Source organism: Vigna angularis, chromosome 5, assembly GCF_016808095.1.
Source record: "Vigna angularis cultivar LongXiaoDou No.4 chromosome 5, ASM1680809v1, whole genome shotgun sequence".
NCBI classification, from domain to species: Eukaryota; Viridiplantae; Streptophyta; class Magnoliopsida; order Fabales; family Fabaceae; genus Vigna; species Vigna angularis.
Genome location: NC_068974.1, coordinates 36,083,770 through 36,098,469, shown reverse-complemented (window position 1 = coordinate 36,098,469; position 14,700 = coordinate 36,083,770). Strand labels below are relative to the sequence as shown.

Below are 14,700 nucleotides of genomic sequence, written 5' to 3'. Positions count from 1 at the left end.
GGAGCATTGGGAAGCTGTTAAGTGGATACTAAGGTATCTAAGAGGATCTGCCAAAAGAAGCTTGTGTTTTGGCAATGGAAATCTAAAGCTAATAGGATATTCAGACTCAGACATGGCTGGAGATGTCGATTCAAGGAAGTCAACATCAGGTTATCTGATTACTTTTGCAGGGGGAGTTGTTTCTTGGCAGTCAAAGCTACAAAAATGTGTGACATTGTCTACTGCTGAAGCAGAGTATGTAGCGGTGACTGAAGCCTCTAAAGAGATGCTATGGATGAAGAATTTCCTAAGTGAATTAGGACATGATCAAGATGATTATGTGGTGAATTGTGATAATCAAAGTACCATCCATCTAACCAAGAACCCCATGTTCCATTCACGCTCGAAGCATATCGACGTGCGGTATCATTGGATACGAGAAGCGCTGGATGAGAAGAAATTGAAGATAGAGAAAGTCCATACAGACTTGAATTGGTCTGACATGATGACTAAGTCAATACCAATCAAGAAGGTTGAAGATTGTTGTCAAGGTGTTGGTGTCGTGGTACCTTCCAACTAAGTCAAGATACGAAGACGGGATGGAAGCCCCATTTGTTTGTTTTATGGGGGAGTTTTGTTGGAATAAAACAAAGATTGGGACCCATCCACCATACTTTAGGGGTCAATGTTTTTCTCCTCCACCGAAAGTGGGAGAAAATGAGTCCCATTCCTCCTTGTTTCACGGTAATGAGTGCACCTCTTCAGCATGTTTCTTGTTTTCTTCTCCTTCCTTCATTTATTATAAATGAAGGCAAACCAAGCAGCAAAAGATGCAACGAACAGAAATAAGAAAAGCCACCAAATTCAGAAGTGAAGCCACGATTGAGTGAGAGAGAAAAAATAGAGAGAGTCTATTTTGTGAGTGTGTGATACAGGGAGAGTCTTGTATACCATCCGAGAGGGTGAGATTTATTGAGAGATCCTCAGAGAGTGAGAGAAACACTGTAATCCTACTTTCATAGTGGAGATAATTTTCTGGACTAGATCCCGTGGTTTTTTCCGAGAGGATTTTCCACGTTAAAATTTCCAGTGTTAATTTTCTCTTTTCCTACGCTTTCATTTTTACGCTTCCGCATAGTGCCCATTTTGGGGTTCACAGAGGAGGGAACAAATACCGTTGTTTTCCAACAGTTAAAGGGTTGATCAAAACAAGAGAGAAAGATCATGTCATTAAAAAAGAGAGATTAAGCCCAAATTATTGAGGGTATGGTTCCCTGTGATGCATATTTTATTGTTATGTTTTAATTTCGGTATGATTCTTGATCACTAAGAACTGTATAACAGACTATCAGACTTATAAGAAAGAAGCAAAGCATAAAAGAAGAGAAAACTATATCTGTAATGCGTAATATCAGTGTTAACTTGTCATTGAATCCATGTAAGAAGAATTTCCCATTTACTGATCTGTCTTCAATCTCTCTTTGTTTTCCTGCAGAAACTTTGGAAGGCACGTCAATCTACAAATTGGTCTGTGACTTTAGTAATCAATAGGTCCATTCTTGAGGCAGAAGCATCTCATTCTGCATATGTTGCTGTTGGTTTTGTGATTGACGGTTCTGTAGTGAATACATGCCATCACTGGTACTTACTAAAACATCTGCAAACATAACACTCAATTTTCATTCATCTGCATATTCCAATTGCCTAATCAATAACTATGACACAACTTTTTTGGATGTTTGTATGTAGTAGTAACTACACCATATTTAATAGCTGCAGTCAACTATAATTGTTGTCTAATAAATAACTATGTTTATGTGTACTTAAAAACCCAATTGAATTACACTTTATTAAAGTGAAGTTTGATAAAGAGTTTTACAATGTTTAGAAAATTTAAATATATTAACTTTTAGTTACTTTCATTTTGAAATATTTATTTCGGGTCATCGTAATTTAAATTCATTAAATTTTAATATTTTTATTTAGATAAAATATATTTTGATAGAATTCAATAAATTCATAAAATTTTTATTAATATTGACTTAAAAATAATCATAGCCTACATCTTGATAGAAACCGGTTGAAAATCAGTTTCAAAATAATCTCATTTAATATATTAACCAAAAAGATCGTAATTAACATAAACTAATATACGTTAATAAAGAAAAGTTGGACTCTCAAGTAATGTTAGTTAAAGAGTAACATACGTATGTTAAAAAACAATAATCTTAAAAATAATGATGAAAAAAATAAAAACAATCAACTTTAATATGAGAGTAACTTTTCTATAACATAAAAGAAAAAATCGTGCTAATAATGTCTTAACCTTAATCCAATCGGACATCATATCAATTAAATGCTAATAATGTCCTAACCTTAATCCAATCGAACATCGTATCAATTAAAGTTGCACTAGTGAGATGTTGATCCAGATTTAAAAGAAAAAAACATAAATTTAAAAAAGAAATAAGCTATAACAATAACAATTCTTAATTTTTAACCAAAAATTGAATTTTAAATAATGAAACTCCTCTCTTATATTTTTAAAATTTTGAATCAGAATTTGATTTTTATGTTAAGACATTTGAAATTTTGTATAAAAATAATTAGTGTGCAAATTTTATATAAGTGTTTTTGTCCCAGAGGAGGATGAGAAGGAGGTACCATGCAGGGGAGGGAAGGCAGAAGGTTTAGTAGGCCCACACGTGGCAGCCATTTGGTCAAAGTGGACTTGCAAAGCCTGCACTACTCTTGCCGGTATCAGAACCGCGGTGCATCCTTTACCTTTTCAAATCAAAAACCATCAAACAAAAATATTCATTTTTTAATTCAAATTAAAAGAAAAACCCAAAAGTCTCAAACATCTGAACCAAATACTGGAAACCAATCGGGTATGGTGAAATTCTACGTCAGGATTTACCTAAGTCAACGACCGCTGAACATACAACGTGTGACTCAAACGAAGAAGCGCCAAAATGTTACGTGAACTGAAACGATACCTGGTCTCTTACGTGACTCCAACGGGGCACTAGTTTCTCCACGGGGCAAGAAAACACCAGTCCCAGAATATGACGAGCCTCTCGAACCAGTTTGCTGGTGTGAACGACCCTGCTGCCATGGTGGACGAATCCTTCTTTCGTAATCATACCCGACATTAACTCCTTTACCTTTCTTTTCAAATTGCTGTGATATCTGCCTTTGAGTTTTTCCTACATATGCTGTTGGGTCTTGCTTCTGAGACAGAATCTCCTCTTGTCTGATCCCAGACAACTATAATAAGCAAATGGACGGATTAAATTTAACTGAAAGATTAACGCTTTTAATTTCTTGATGGCTTTGCCAAAACAAATAAAAAAAAGGGTGTCAAATCAATGTTAGTGTTATCTCACTTGAATAGCTCGAATTTGTTCCTGAAGGAGTGAATGGAGTCCAACATTTGAGGTCTCCAACCTCTGATTCACATAACCAGGATGGTATTCGGAACTGTCCCTTTCGTCCAGCTTCATCTTCTCTAACATCTTCATCGTATCATAGTCGCTTTCCCAACAAAATTCATGTCCGGTAGGCGACGGTTCCTGAGAAGAATAAGAAGGGGAAGAAGCAGAAGAGGAACCTTCAGGACTCCCCTGAATCGAGCTCAAAGTAGACGAGAACGTTGACTGGGGCGAAGTATTTGAGTCCAACAGCTTCAGCAAGAGAAAAAGGTAAAAGCCAAGAAAAAAAAACATGATAAGGCCATAGCCAGAAACCGGCGGAAAAAAAAAGGCATTTTTTAAAATTTGGAGACGCTGGCATAGTAGAAGAATTAGGAAATTTACCGAATCAAAATGATGGGAACGAATGCCTGAGAAATCTGATTTGGGTTGGTCTTGAAGCATGGTGGTGTGCTTGGTGTGTGGGTGGGTGGAGCAGGGGAGTGAAATCGTGAAGGATGGAAATTCACAGGGAATGAGCTTGAGGCGTGGCTTTAAATCTGGTCCGTTGACGATGTTGCAGTTGGTGTGATGGGTGTCACGTGATGGTGGGAGAATAGCCATTATATGATAAAGGGAGATATTGTAGATGTGCAGGAGGAGGATGAATGAAAATGATGAGATAGGTAAGGTGAGACTTTAATGAGTTGCAATTATGGTTGTCAATGGGGGGAAGAGATATTCAATTATTACTCAGACAAGGGAAGAGTAGACTCTTCGTGTTTGTGTGTGTCCCCAAATAATGGCACAAAAATGGTTTTAAAAAGGGGTGCTTGAGGAGAGGAAAAAACAGGCAACATAATTTGTGACGAGTTTTAGGTTAAAGGTTAAGAATGGTGGTGAAGGGTGGGCCCAGTGACTGTTGGAGCTTCTGGTACAGCCATTTCAGGCTCAAAGGTCGGGTTCTATATGTGAGTCTTATCTGTCTTTTCTTCCTTTCTCTCCAAATTGCAACCACTGAAGGAGAACGTGGCGATGGATATATCTTTCTTAATATTATGTCAAAGATTCCAATGTTATTAAGAGAAGATTCTGGTATAATACTTATTTTATTAGGTCTAAAATTCTCTATACAGTAAGAAAGATACGAATGAATTTGAGTCTATTTTGTTTAGAAGAAAATTAAGCTGAAAACTCTCAACTTAAGGTACTTACGGTTTTGATGCCGTCTTTGCTACGAATAAGGTTGTCTAAAGGTTGATGTGTGTTATGTTTCTGTCCGATTAAAATCGATGTACTAAGATGAATTTTCGTTTCCTTTTGTTTTGCGCGTTGACAAAATAAAAACTTTAATTTCAATAAAAAGAGTTATATACTGAAGCAGTTGGAATGGAAGAATATTGTGCAAGAGTTAAAAGTTTATAAGTCGACGTCTGCAGTGGAAAAAGAAAACGAAGCAACCAAGAGGGAAATTAAGGAACATTATTTCAAATGTTTCGGCGTTAATTAATGCTGGACTTTATTAAGCGTACCTCCAACTGCAGAAAATTGAAGTAAACAAAACGGCGTTTGTTCTTGCCATTATCGAAGGTTCTTATTCAGTGCTTCAATATTATATATCTCGATGTGATATACTTACTACTCATTATGTAGTTTTGACTTTTAAGCCATGGTGGAATATTTGGCACTAAACAGAAGGTTTAAGTTTAGGTGACAAAATCACCAACTTGTTGAGACTAAAAGGCTTGTATTTAATTTAACAAAGTCCCAATTAGTTGACAAAACGTGTACTATGGTGGATTGGCCGTGTTGTGTACTCAGAGTTGTTTTTATTCACTCTATTATGTATAAAAATGTGTCTAATGAGCAAAAATTATATTGTAAACAATATTAACTTATGATCCAATGGATTAGAATCAACTTGCAGGAAGAAAAGATTCCAATCATCTGCTGCTATTCTAATTTAAGTTTAATAATAATGATTATTATTTTCACATTTTTATCTTTATATTTACACGACTCAATATTTTCATAAATAAAAATAAATTTTGTGGAAATTGAGATAATATATGAGCCTTTTGAATAAAATATTAATACTTTTTTTGCAAAGTTTTTAAAAGATCGATATGAGTAAATAGCCATATGCAATCGTCATTAATTTATAAATGTCTATAGAATATTTTCACAAATATGTACAACGATATAAAATAGTACAAGTATATAACGAAATATCATTGAAGACTTATTTTATATTGATTTACTCGAGTTTAATTACGTTAATTTAACCTTTTTTTTAGAAAACTCTTGAAAGGTTATAATGTAATTAAAATATATAAATTTAATTTGGAACATCCTTTTTATTATAAATAATACAAATATTTTTTTCTTTATACTAAATTAGCATTTATAAAGATTTTACCATTGTATCACTTTTGACTGTAAATTTTTTTTATATAAAATATAATAAATAAATCTCGACATGATATAAATTTTAAGTTTATCATTATTTATATAAATTCATAGTAAAAGATTTATTAATAAAAATTCACTATCAATCCTAAACGTAATATAAGTTTGACCGCTTTATTGTAGTCTTTAATATGTGAATATCTTATAACTTAATTAGATGTAGGTCTAAACTTAACATAATTTAGTTTGATATAGTCTCAACTTGTCTTAGTTCTTGATGGAGTTAACTTTATTTTGCTTTAGTAGGTTTGACTCAATTGATCAAGAGTTGTGTTTGAAAGGGTTCAAATTGACTCGACAAAAGATAAACCTAACTCAACTTAGTCCGATGTAGACCTAAAATAACTCAATTCATAGTGGAGCCAACTTGACTCGACCTAACATGGGTCAAATGTGAGTTTTACTTGACTCAATTCAATGTGAGTTTGACTCTATATGCCTCATGTGGACTTAACTTGATTGGATTTAACATGAGTTTGACTTGATTGATTATAATTGATTGGGCTCAAGGGACCCTACTCAACTTCGTCTTAGGTGCATTTAACTTGCCTTGATTTGAGGTGTGCCTAACTTGACCCTAGGTGGATATAAATGAACTTGACCCTTTGTGGATCAATTGGACATGACTCTACATTGGCTTGACTCAACTTAGCTTGATTTGTGTTCAAATCAACTTTATCCAACATATTCTCAAATAAATTCATCAAGATGTAAACTCTATCAACCTTGGCTTCACTTGAATCCAGCTGGATCAAACTTGAATGACCTACTTTACTTAGATTCGACTCAACCTTATTATCTTGACTATGACTAACTCATAATAGACCTATTATCTATCCAACTTGACTTGACCTAAGTGTTACCCATCTATGTCAACATGAGTCTCATAATCCAACCTAACTTGTGATCAGTTCCACATAGCCAAGACCTACCTTGGCTTGACCTAAACTTTATTTGTCGGTCTAATTATGTCAACTAACTTAGGATGGTGCTAACCTAGCCTAAGTACCATATGCGTTTATTCATGTTTATAGTTTTTGTTTTTTATTGACCTAATCATGACACAATCATTCTTAAACATGATTGATTTGATGCTTTGTGTTTATGTATTTTTTTTAAGTTTAAATGCTTGCTTGCAATACTAACTGATCATTTATAAATAACTCAATCAACTAATTTGGAGTCATACAAACTCAAACGCTTATCGAATGGTTATAAAGACAACATAACTAATTAGATCACACTACTATGGATTAAATTAATAGATGTTATTGTATAATTTGTTTGAAATTTGCAAACTAAACATTAAAAAAATATTATAATCTAATTTATATAGAAAAAAGTTAATCATAAATTTTAAAATAAATACTTAATGTCTTTGAGAAGCTTTAGAAAGGAATATATTTAATTAATTTACAAAAAATAATGATGTACATTTGAGATTTATCAAAAGAAAACTGTTGTCATTGAAAATATAATACTGTTTTAAAATAAAATAATCTTTACCACCGTTATCAGCACTGATCATGATTCAATATTTCATAAAACCAAAATGATTATATTGTAAATTATAACATAAATCATACAAAATAAAGCTTTAATTTTCTCATTTTTTTTAATATCATCTCAGTTTTGTTTGATGGTTTATCTTGCTCATGAACTTGCAACAAGCAAAAAATTCTCTCCTAAATCAACCCAAATTATTTTTACTATATCTTTTTAACTGTTTATGTGCTTTAACTTACAACTTTATTTTTCTTTCTAAATTTAATAGACAAAACTTTTAAAATCTATCAATGATAAAATTAATTTTTATTAAAATTTAAATTATTTCTATAATCTATACACCTAAAATATTTGTTTATTACAAGTATCATTTTAATTATATAAAAACAAAATATTTATCATGTTGATAGATGGAACACATGTTTTGACTTCCAACACGCGTGAACCGACAAAAGATAAACGTTTTCATAAATTGGACAGTTCCTCCCAACTGTGAAGCTCCAACAAACATTTCGGAAGCTCAAAGGTAAACAGTGAATTAACAATAAAAAACACCAGAATTTGTTGAAACGATGAGCAGTGAAAGGAGAATTGGGGTGGCTTTGGATTTCTCTAAGGGAAGTAAGATCGCTCTCAAATGGGCTATTGATAATCTTCTCCGCAACGGCGACACACTATTCATCATCCACATCAAGCACGGCCAAGGCAGTGAATCCCGAAATCTTCTATGGTCCACCACTGGATCACGTAAGCTTCTATTTTGATTCTACCCTTATAATAAATTCAATTAATTTTTCTAGAATTTTGATCTTTGAATTCTGATTGTGGTGTGGTGTGATGTGGGTGAAGCACTGATTCCGTTGTCGGAGTTTCGTGATAAGGATGTGATGCATCATTATGAGGTGGATTCTGATGCCGAGGTGTTGGACCTGCTTGACACCGCTTCTAAGCAGAAACAGGTTTTTACTGTTTAACTTTACTAATTAATTTCTCTGCTAGTGTACTACCTTGTCGTGTGTTGTTGGATTGAGTTCTTAGGTTTTGATTTGACTTTGTTAGGGTTGTTCTAGTCATACGTTGATTGCTGAATGTGTTTGAATTTTCCTTGGATACAGGTGGCTGTGGTTGCAAAGCTGTACTGGGGCGATGCAAGGGAGAAAATTTGTGAAGCTGTTGGGGATTTGAAGCTTCACTCTTTGGTCATGGGTAGCAGAGGCTTAGGTGCCATACAGAGGTGGTTTTTTTTCCCCTCTAGTTTAGAGATAAGTGCATGCAAATAATGATTTAATTGTTTAAATTAAGTGCAGTTTCTTAGATTCATTTACTGTTGATCTCTAGTTAGAATTTGAAATGTCACCTTTATAATACATGTTTACCTTTAATGCATGTCTTTATTACATTAGTTAATGAAATGAAATCCAAATTGTAATGGGGGATCAACACTAATGAAATAAAAGCTCCCAAAGAAGTGCATCGATGTTTTTGTCCCATCTTAAATGCATCTTGACTCATGTTTTGGCTCTAGTGGTAGTCTTGAGTCAACTCCAAAAATAAGGGGCTTCATAGATTTGTCGACACCTAATGTTCTGGAGATAGTTTTTGGATGAAAAGAAAGAGGGAGGATCTATTTTTTTTGTCTTTAACTACAAATAGTATAAATATTCCCATTGAAAAAATGTATTCCCAAACATATAAAACAGAAAACAAAACATACTTACAAATTTATAAGTTGTATTGATGAACAGAACAGTGATGATCTAATGATGTTGTTTTTCAAAATTGGTTGATCGTAGGGTGTTGCTGGGGAGTGTGACCAACTATGTCACCATAAATGCAAGTTGCCCTATAACGATTGTGAAAGACTCTGCCCCTTCCACTATCTGATATGCTACTGAATTTGATTGGTCTTGCAATCGGTTGTTCCATCTTCATCAGTGACCAGACTGTGTTTTCCTCCTTCGTCTTACACGTGTAGTTGGGATTTTGAACACACTTGAAGTTAAGGATTCGCCAAGCAAAATGTCTAGTGTTAGCACTCTCTTTTAAGTGCTTAGTTATGACCAAAATTGTGCTTATAAATAAGCTTTGTGTTGGATCTGTACTGAACTTACAAGTGCAAATGATGATGTGGTGGTGTTAAATGTTTGATATTCTATTTGATTCTTGCTGTCTTTGCTGCATCACAATGATGTGTTAGTGGTTTTTAATATGGTAGCTTTCTTTAACTGCATATTCACCCCTACTTTTGTCAATCAACTTGAACACAGTTATTCATTCTGTTTTTACCTAAGAATTCAACCACATTTGCTTGTTTTCGTTTGAACTAAGGGGTCTGAAAGCATTACATGGATCAAATAACAACTGCAAAGAAACATAGCATGTTCTAATTGAATTCTATGCTAAATCTAATTTGCTCACGGTTAAATTTTTTCTTCTTATAATCTCACCTGATAAACCTATTGATGTAATATTTTTTTCCTGATTTTCAATTTGAACAATGGAAGTATGATTTAATTTCACAGATTATTTGACATTTATATACTTTTATGTACTTTATTATGAATAACTTCTTCCTATCGCTTTTATTAAAAGCAGATATTTGTGAATATATAATCTAATTAAGTTAATACTCCGTTGTTAATATTTTTATTTTTACTAGAAAGTATTTTTCATCCAGTTAAATACGTTAATCTCAATTAAATATTTATTTACTTTAAAATCATCTCACACTAACGCAAAAAAAAAAAATTCCGTTCAACGAATTATTTTGTATATTTGTAGAAGCTTTGGCATATAAAATTAAAATGTATCATTAATTAAATATTCAAACATTTAGCAGCTACTATCTAAAAAAGTTTTTTTAGAATATTAAGTAAAAATTATGGTTAAAGCTATTCAACTTAAAATATTTAATTATCATAAAACAATATTCATCACATATTTATATACTTTCTCTTATTTAACTCGAGTTTTTTTAAATGTAAAAAATATTAAATAAATATGTAAAATGCATATGTAACTAAACGAGGAAAAATTAATATTTTTATGTGGGTTATGAAATTCTTAAGTTATTTAAATGGAAAGTCACGCATTATATGTATGCAAAAACGGAAAAGGTTCAAATAACATGACGATAATCTATACGTTATCCAACTTATCTATTGCATCATAATATAATCTGTAAAAAAAAACATTAATCAATAGTGGGTGACTGAATTTATTAGAAGTTAATGTCAATTGTGATGACACTAGTTATTTGCTTTCATAAAAAAAAGACATCTCTACTTAAACGTTTTAGTTATAATAGGGAGTTGGATCCTTTGACAATGGATTTTTTTTATGAGAGTATTATCCTACACTTGTGTTTATTAAATAATTTACTTTATATTTGAATTAAAAATTTAATATTTTATTATTAAAGTTAGTTTCTAATTGATTGTTTTAAAAAAGTTGATTGTCAATGCATTTTAATCGATTGGTTGCGGATTTTTTTGTTAAGGCTTTTGTGGAGTTTGTGCAGCTTCAATGGATTGGTAGCGAGATTTTGATTAAGCTTCATATGGAAATGTTAAAAATTTATAATTAGTTGCAATTCTCACTTGATGGACAGTATTTAAATACAATGATTTTATGTTTTAGATTAATGATTTTACATAAATTTGTTTACGAGAGTCATGAATCTCTAATATCTCTCTTAAAAATATAGATTTTTATATGCCTTTCACTCGTTAATTACCCAACGCTGCAAGCAAGCCTAATCTTCCCAGTGAATCGTTAGATTATCAATTTTTACCATCTTCTTGAGCAGGGCGGAGAAAATGTGATCATAAGTTTCATTCTCTTACTTGCTTCTGAACAATTGTTAACAATTGGTACATTGCGGACATGGATGATGAAGCTGAACAAAGAGCATTGGAATATTTCAAGCTGAACAGTAAAGTTCAATAACCAGAAGTTTATCTCCATTGCGCAAGGACTCGGTAAACAGTGTAAACCCTCAGTCAACTAATCATCCCAAAACCACACAATGAGCACAAATCTTAAGAATGAGCGCAGCCTCGATCCTTAAATCCTACAAGAACTGTAGTCCTTTGATGATCCAGCTCCTTCAGGAATACATCATGGGGCCAGCAAAATATTAACAGAGTTGATTAGACTATTCATAAGCATTATTACTACCTTGAAATTTGACTAGGGAAATTACTACTATGCTAGGAGAAGATGAAAATATGCAAAAAATATTCAGCAACTCCTTTAAAACTTAAGTAAAACACTAATGAATGAAACCTTTTTATCTAAAACAAAGTAAGTTTGATCCTTAAAAAATGAATAGATGATGCATAGTAAAAATCTAAACAACCAAAGTAGCAACGTCATAACATGTCAGAGGATAATAACTGGAATTCGATGGCATTGTCATATTTCTAATTTCTAATGACCTAAGTTAAAATCCACTCATTCTTCACTTAAATTTCTCCGCACAGTTTTCATTCAATAAGCCAGATTCGTGCTATCAAACTTGACAATCTTCTCATCATCTATTTGATGGAAAAATTGACTACCCGATTACACTAACATAGAACCTATTGACCCACATTCTATCTAATTAAACTCATTTACGTTTTACTGTGCCCGTAAGACAGCTTATGAGCAAAACAAAAATAAAATACCATTTATATTTTAAAGCAAATCACCGAACTCCCGGGATGACAGAGTGAAGGGAGTTCAAACCTCAGCGAGCGCCAAATATCTCTTGTGGTGGATCATAGATATTTGAATCAGGAAAAATCTCCTCAAAATCTTGTTTCACTTTGTTTCTCAAAAGAGGATGTGGCAGGAGTCCTTTCAATAAAATTCTGAATGGCAACTCGTCAGGTGGATCCGGAGAATTCTTCATGTCCTCATATATGTTCATCGCATCCGCAGGAGATCCATAGTTCAAGAAGCCCCTTATGACTTCAGTATAAGTCTGACAATCAGGGAACAAATTTTCCTTTCGCATGCTTTCCCACAATTGGGACACTTCGTCCATTTTTTTGGACCTTGCCAATGCGATGATTAAGTCCTTATAAAGGAATGTATCAGGCTTGTACCAATCTTGCTTTTGCATAACCTTAAACATCTGAAAATTCATTCAGTTAATCACTTGTAACCTCCGTACAATAAGAAGTGTACAGCTATAATAGGAAGGTTTAATACATCAGTATGTCCTAAACATTTTTGGGAATTTTTAATGAGGTCCTTAAATTGCAATTAGGTACTTTGTTATACAAAATTATATCTGAGTCCCTGAAGTTAGTTTATGATGATTTCAAATAGCAGAAAAATAGTGATTTCTAACAACCTAATTACAAGTATCACAGAAGAGTTAGATCCAATTATAATTTATTTTAGTTTAGGACCAGATTAAAAATTCCCAAATCGTTCAAGAGACAGTGATGAATTAAACCTCATAATAGTTGTCATAATAACAAACAGGTTAGGACTAAGAAGCATTATGACAAACAGGTTATGGGCTAAAAACGTGAAAATTAAAAATGCACAAGAATTAGAAAAGTGAAAACCTTGAGAGCGAGAGAAACTTGTTCTTGACGCTCAAGTTCAGTGAGAACGGCGATCATATCCATCTTCAAGAGTCTGAGAACGTGAGATTTGATGAACTTGTGAAGTTTATCCTCGTCATCCTTAAACCTCTTCAAACCCAGTATCACAAAGAGCGCTTCTTTGCCAATGAGCTTCTTTCCCCTCCAAAGGGGGCCTCTGGGCCTTCCGTCGTGGTATTGCCTCCAACACGACGCCGTTTTGAATGAAGTAGATTCAACGAAGGGCAGTGGAGCTGAACCATGTTCGATAAGTTTAGTAGCTCTCGTAAGCTGTCCCACTAATAAAGAACCAAAATCACAGATTTTCCGAACTTTCGAGAAGGAACGACTGGCCATCACACCGCACTGCCACTGAAATACTAACACAGATAACTCACTCTGCGATTTGGGTTTGGAAACTGATATCCCGATCAGTTCGTTCGATACTCAAACCAACGCTATGTTTTTTTTTTCCTGAGGAAGCTATAAAGGAAAAGGAGGTGATATTTTCACAGTAACTAAAAAAATATTTATAATTTATCAACTTTAAATAATAATATTTTAACTACATTTATTTTATTTTTAATTTAATATGTATAATTATATTATTAAATGATGTATTTTTATGGGTATCAAACTCCTTTTTTTTAATGCTCTCCTTTGGTGACGCGACCAAAAATTAAAAACACAAATAATTTGAAACACCTCCGAATTTGTTCGTCTGTGATTGTTATTAAATATTATTACATTTGGTATATATTATAGTCTAATATTTAAAAAGAATAATGTTACACAAAGTATAAGAGTTAATTAGTAATAAAAGTGTAATTTTTTAAAAAAAGAAAAGAATAAAAAAAAATATCAAAATGAATGTAAAAAATTTAAATACGTCAAATAATATTTTAAATTTGGAAAATGCAATTTTAAGCCAAAAATGATTGTGAAAACCAAACACAATTAGTTAGAAAAAGTGCCATTTTTTCTGGCTAAATGGAAAGGATCGCGATATTCTAACAACGAAAATTTGACAACGCCACGTGTCAACTTTTAACGGGTCGAAATTTGAATGTTATTTGTAATTAAAAATCTGATTTGGAGTGGCAGAAGTTAGGATTCCGAAAGTGCCCTCTTCATTTTCGAATTGTATGTTCTGTCCTTATCAACCTCTTCTCTCTCCATTTTAGGGATTTGAATTTCATTTGAACTTCTCTCTTCATAGCAGTGTTGTTCGTCCTCCATTGTAAGGGTTTCGTTTGTTTTCAAGATCTCTCTTTCCCGCTTCCCTGTCACCATTGTTTTCGTTTGAATCTCTGTGGACATTGGGTTTGTTTGTTTGAGTTGTAGATTACCGTTGTCTCCTTCGGTGTCTCTGTGAACTCGTCTTCTTTGTTTGAGTTAGAGATTAGCGTTGTGTCGTTCGATGTGGATTTGGTGGAAGTTGTTACCTTTTTTGTGCAATGGGTTCGTTCGGTGACAATGGTTGTTCGAACAAGGTATGAACTTTTTCGTGTCTCCGTATTCGTATTTTGGGGAGGGGATTTTGGTGTTGCATGTGTTGGTAATTTTTTTGGTGTGTCTTGCTTTTGGGTTGTGACTTACGTTGATTATTTGTACCAAAATACATTTTTTTTGCAGTTGTTTGTTCGTCACTCATTGAAAACGAAACATATTGCTTCTTTGAATGACATTTTGAGTGAGGAACAAGATGCTGTAGAGGAACAAGATGCTGTAATTGAAGAACTTGAAGAAGA

The 14,700-nt window shown here is 33.1% G+C and overlaps 2 protein-coding genes and 1 pseudogene across 5 annotated transcripts; 1 reads left to right on the top strand and 2 right to left on the bottom strand.

Annotated features, from left to right (window-relative positions):
* Positions 1-1,360: 1,360 nt before the first annotated feature.
* On the bottom strand, positions 1,361-4,478 carry LOC108319606 (uncharacterized). Of its 2 annotated transcripts, XM_017550793.2 has the most exons (5): positions 3,798-4,466; positions 3,369-3,665; positions 2,979-3,249; positions 2,644-2,763; positions 1,361-1,636 (listed from the first exon to the last, which is right to left on the bottom strand). In XM_017550793.2, exons 1-5 carry the CDS (start codon positions 4,014-4,016, stop codon positions 1,524-1,526), a joined length of 1,020 nt encoding a protein of 339 aa, XP_017406282.1. In that variant the 5' UTR covers positions 4,017-4,466; the 3' UTR covers positions 1,361-1,523. The 2 variants fall into 2 exon arrangements, with proteins under 2 accessions (XP_017406282.1, XP_017406283.1); XM_017550794.2 differs by lacking the exon at positions 1,361-1,636 and having other exon boundaries at positions 2,645-2,763; positions 2,900-3,249; positions 3,798-4,478.
* Positions 4,479-7,814: 3,336 nt separating this feature from the next.
* On the top strand, positions 7,815-9,547 carry LOC108319655 (universal stress protein PHOS32-like; annotated as a pseudogene).
* A 1,641-nt stretch (positions 9,548-11,188) lies between these two features.
* LOC108319653 (protein THYLAKOID ASSEMBLY 8-like, chloroplastic) lies at positions 11,189-13,432 on the bottom strand. 3 transcript variants are annotated; one of them, XR_008249228.1, is made up of 3 exons: positions 12,932-13,432; positions 12,038-12,489; positions 11,189-11,473 (listed from the first exon to the last, which is right to left on the bottom strand). XR_008249228.1 is itself a non-coding variant. In XM_017550861.2 (3 exons), the coding sequence occupies exons 1-2, from the start codon at positions 13,304-13,306 to the stop codon at positions 12,100-12,102; spliced, it is 765 nt and encodes a 254-aa protein (XP_017406350.1). In that variant the 5' UTR covers positions 13,307-13,432; the 3' UTR covers positions 11,189-11,473; position 12,099. The 3 variants fall into 3 exon arrangements, 2 of the variants coding, with proteins under 2 accessions (XP_017406350.1, XP_017406349.1); XM_017550861.2 differs by having other exon boundaries at positions 12,099-12,489; XM_017550860.2 differs by lacking the exon at positions 11,189-11,473 and having other exon boundaries at positions 11,749-12,489.
* Positions 13,433-14,700: the final 1,268 nt, after the last annotated feature.

Bases quoted from the DNA above. Each gene is read 5' to 3' on its own strand.
- LOC108319606 (XM_017550793.2), bottom strand. From the start codon at position 4,016: ATGGCTATTCTCCCACCATCACGTGACACCCATCACACCAACTGCAAC. The intron at 3,666-3,797 runs GTAAATTTCCTA...CTCTTGCTGAAG, and splicing joins GTTCCCATCATTTTGATTCG to CTGTTGGACTCAAATACTTC. The intron at 1,637-2,643 runs GTACCTCCTTCT...TTATGTTTGCAG, and splicing joins TGCCTTCCCTCCCCTGCATG to ATGTTTTAGTAAGTACCAGT.
- LOC108319653 (XM_017550861.2), bottom strand. From the start codon at position 13,306: ATGGCCAGTCGTTCCTTCTCGAAAGTTCGGAAAATCTGTGATTTTGGT. The intron at 12,490-12,931 runs GTTTTCACTTTT...ATGAATTTTCAG, and splicing joins AAGTTTCTCTCGCTCTCAAG to ATGTTTAAGGTTATGCAAAA.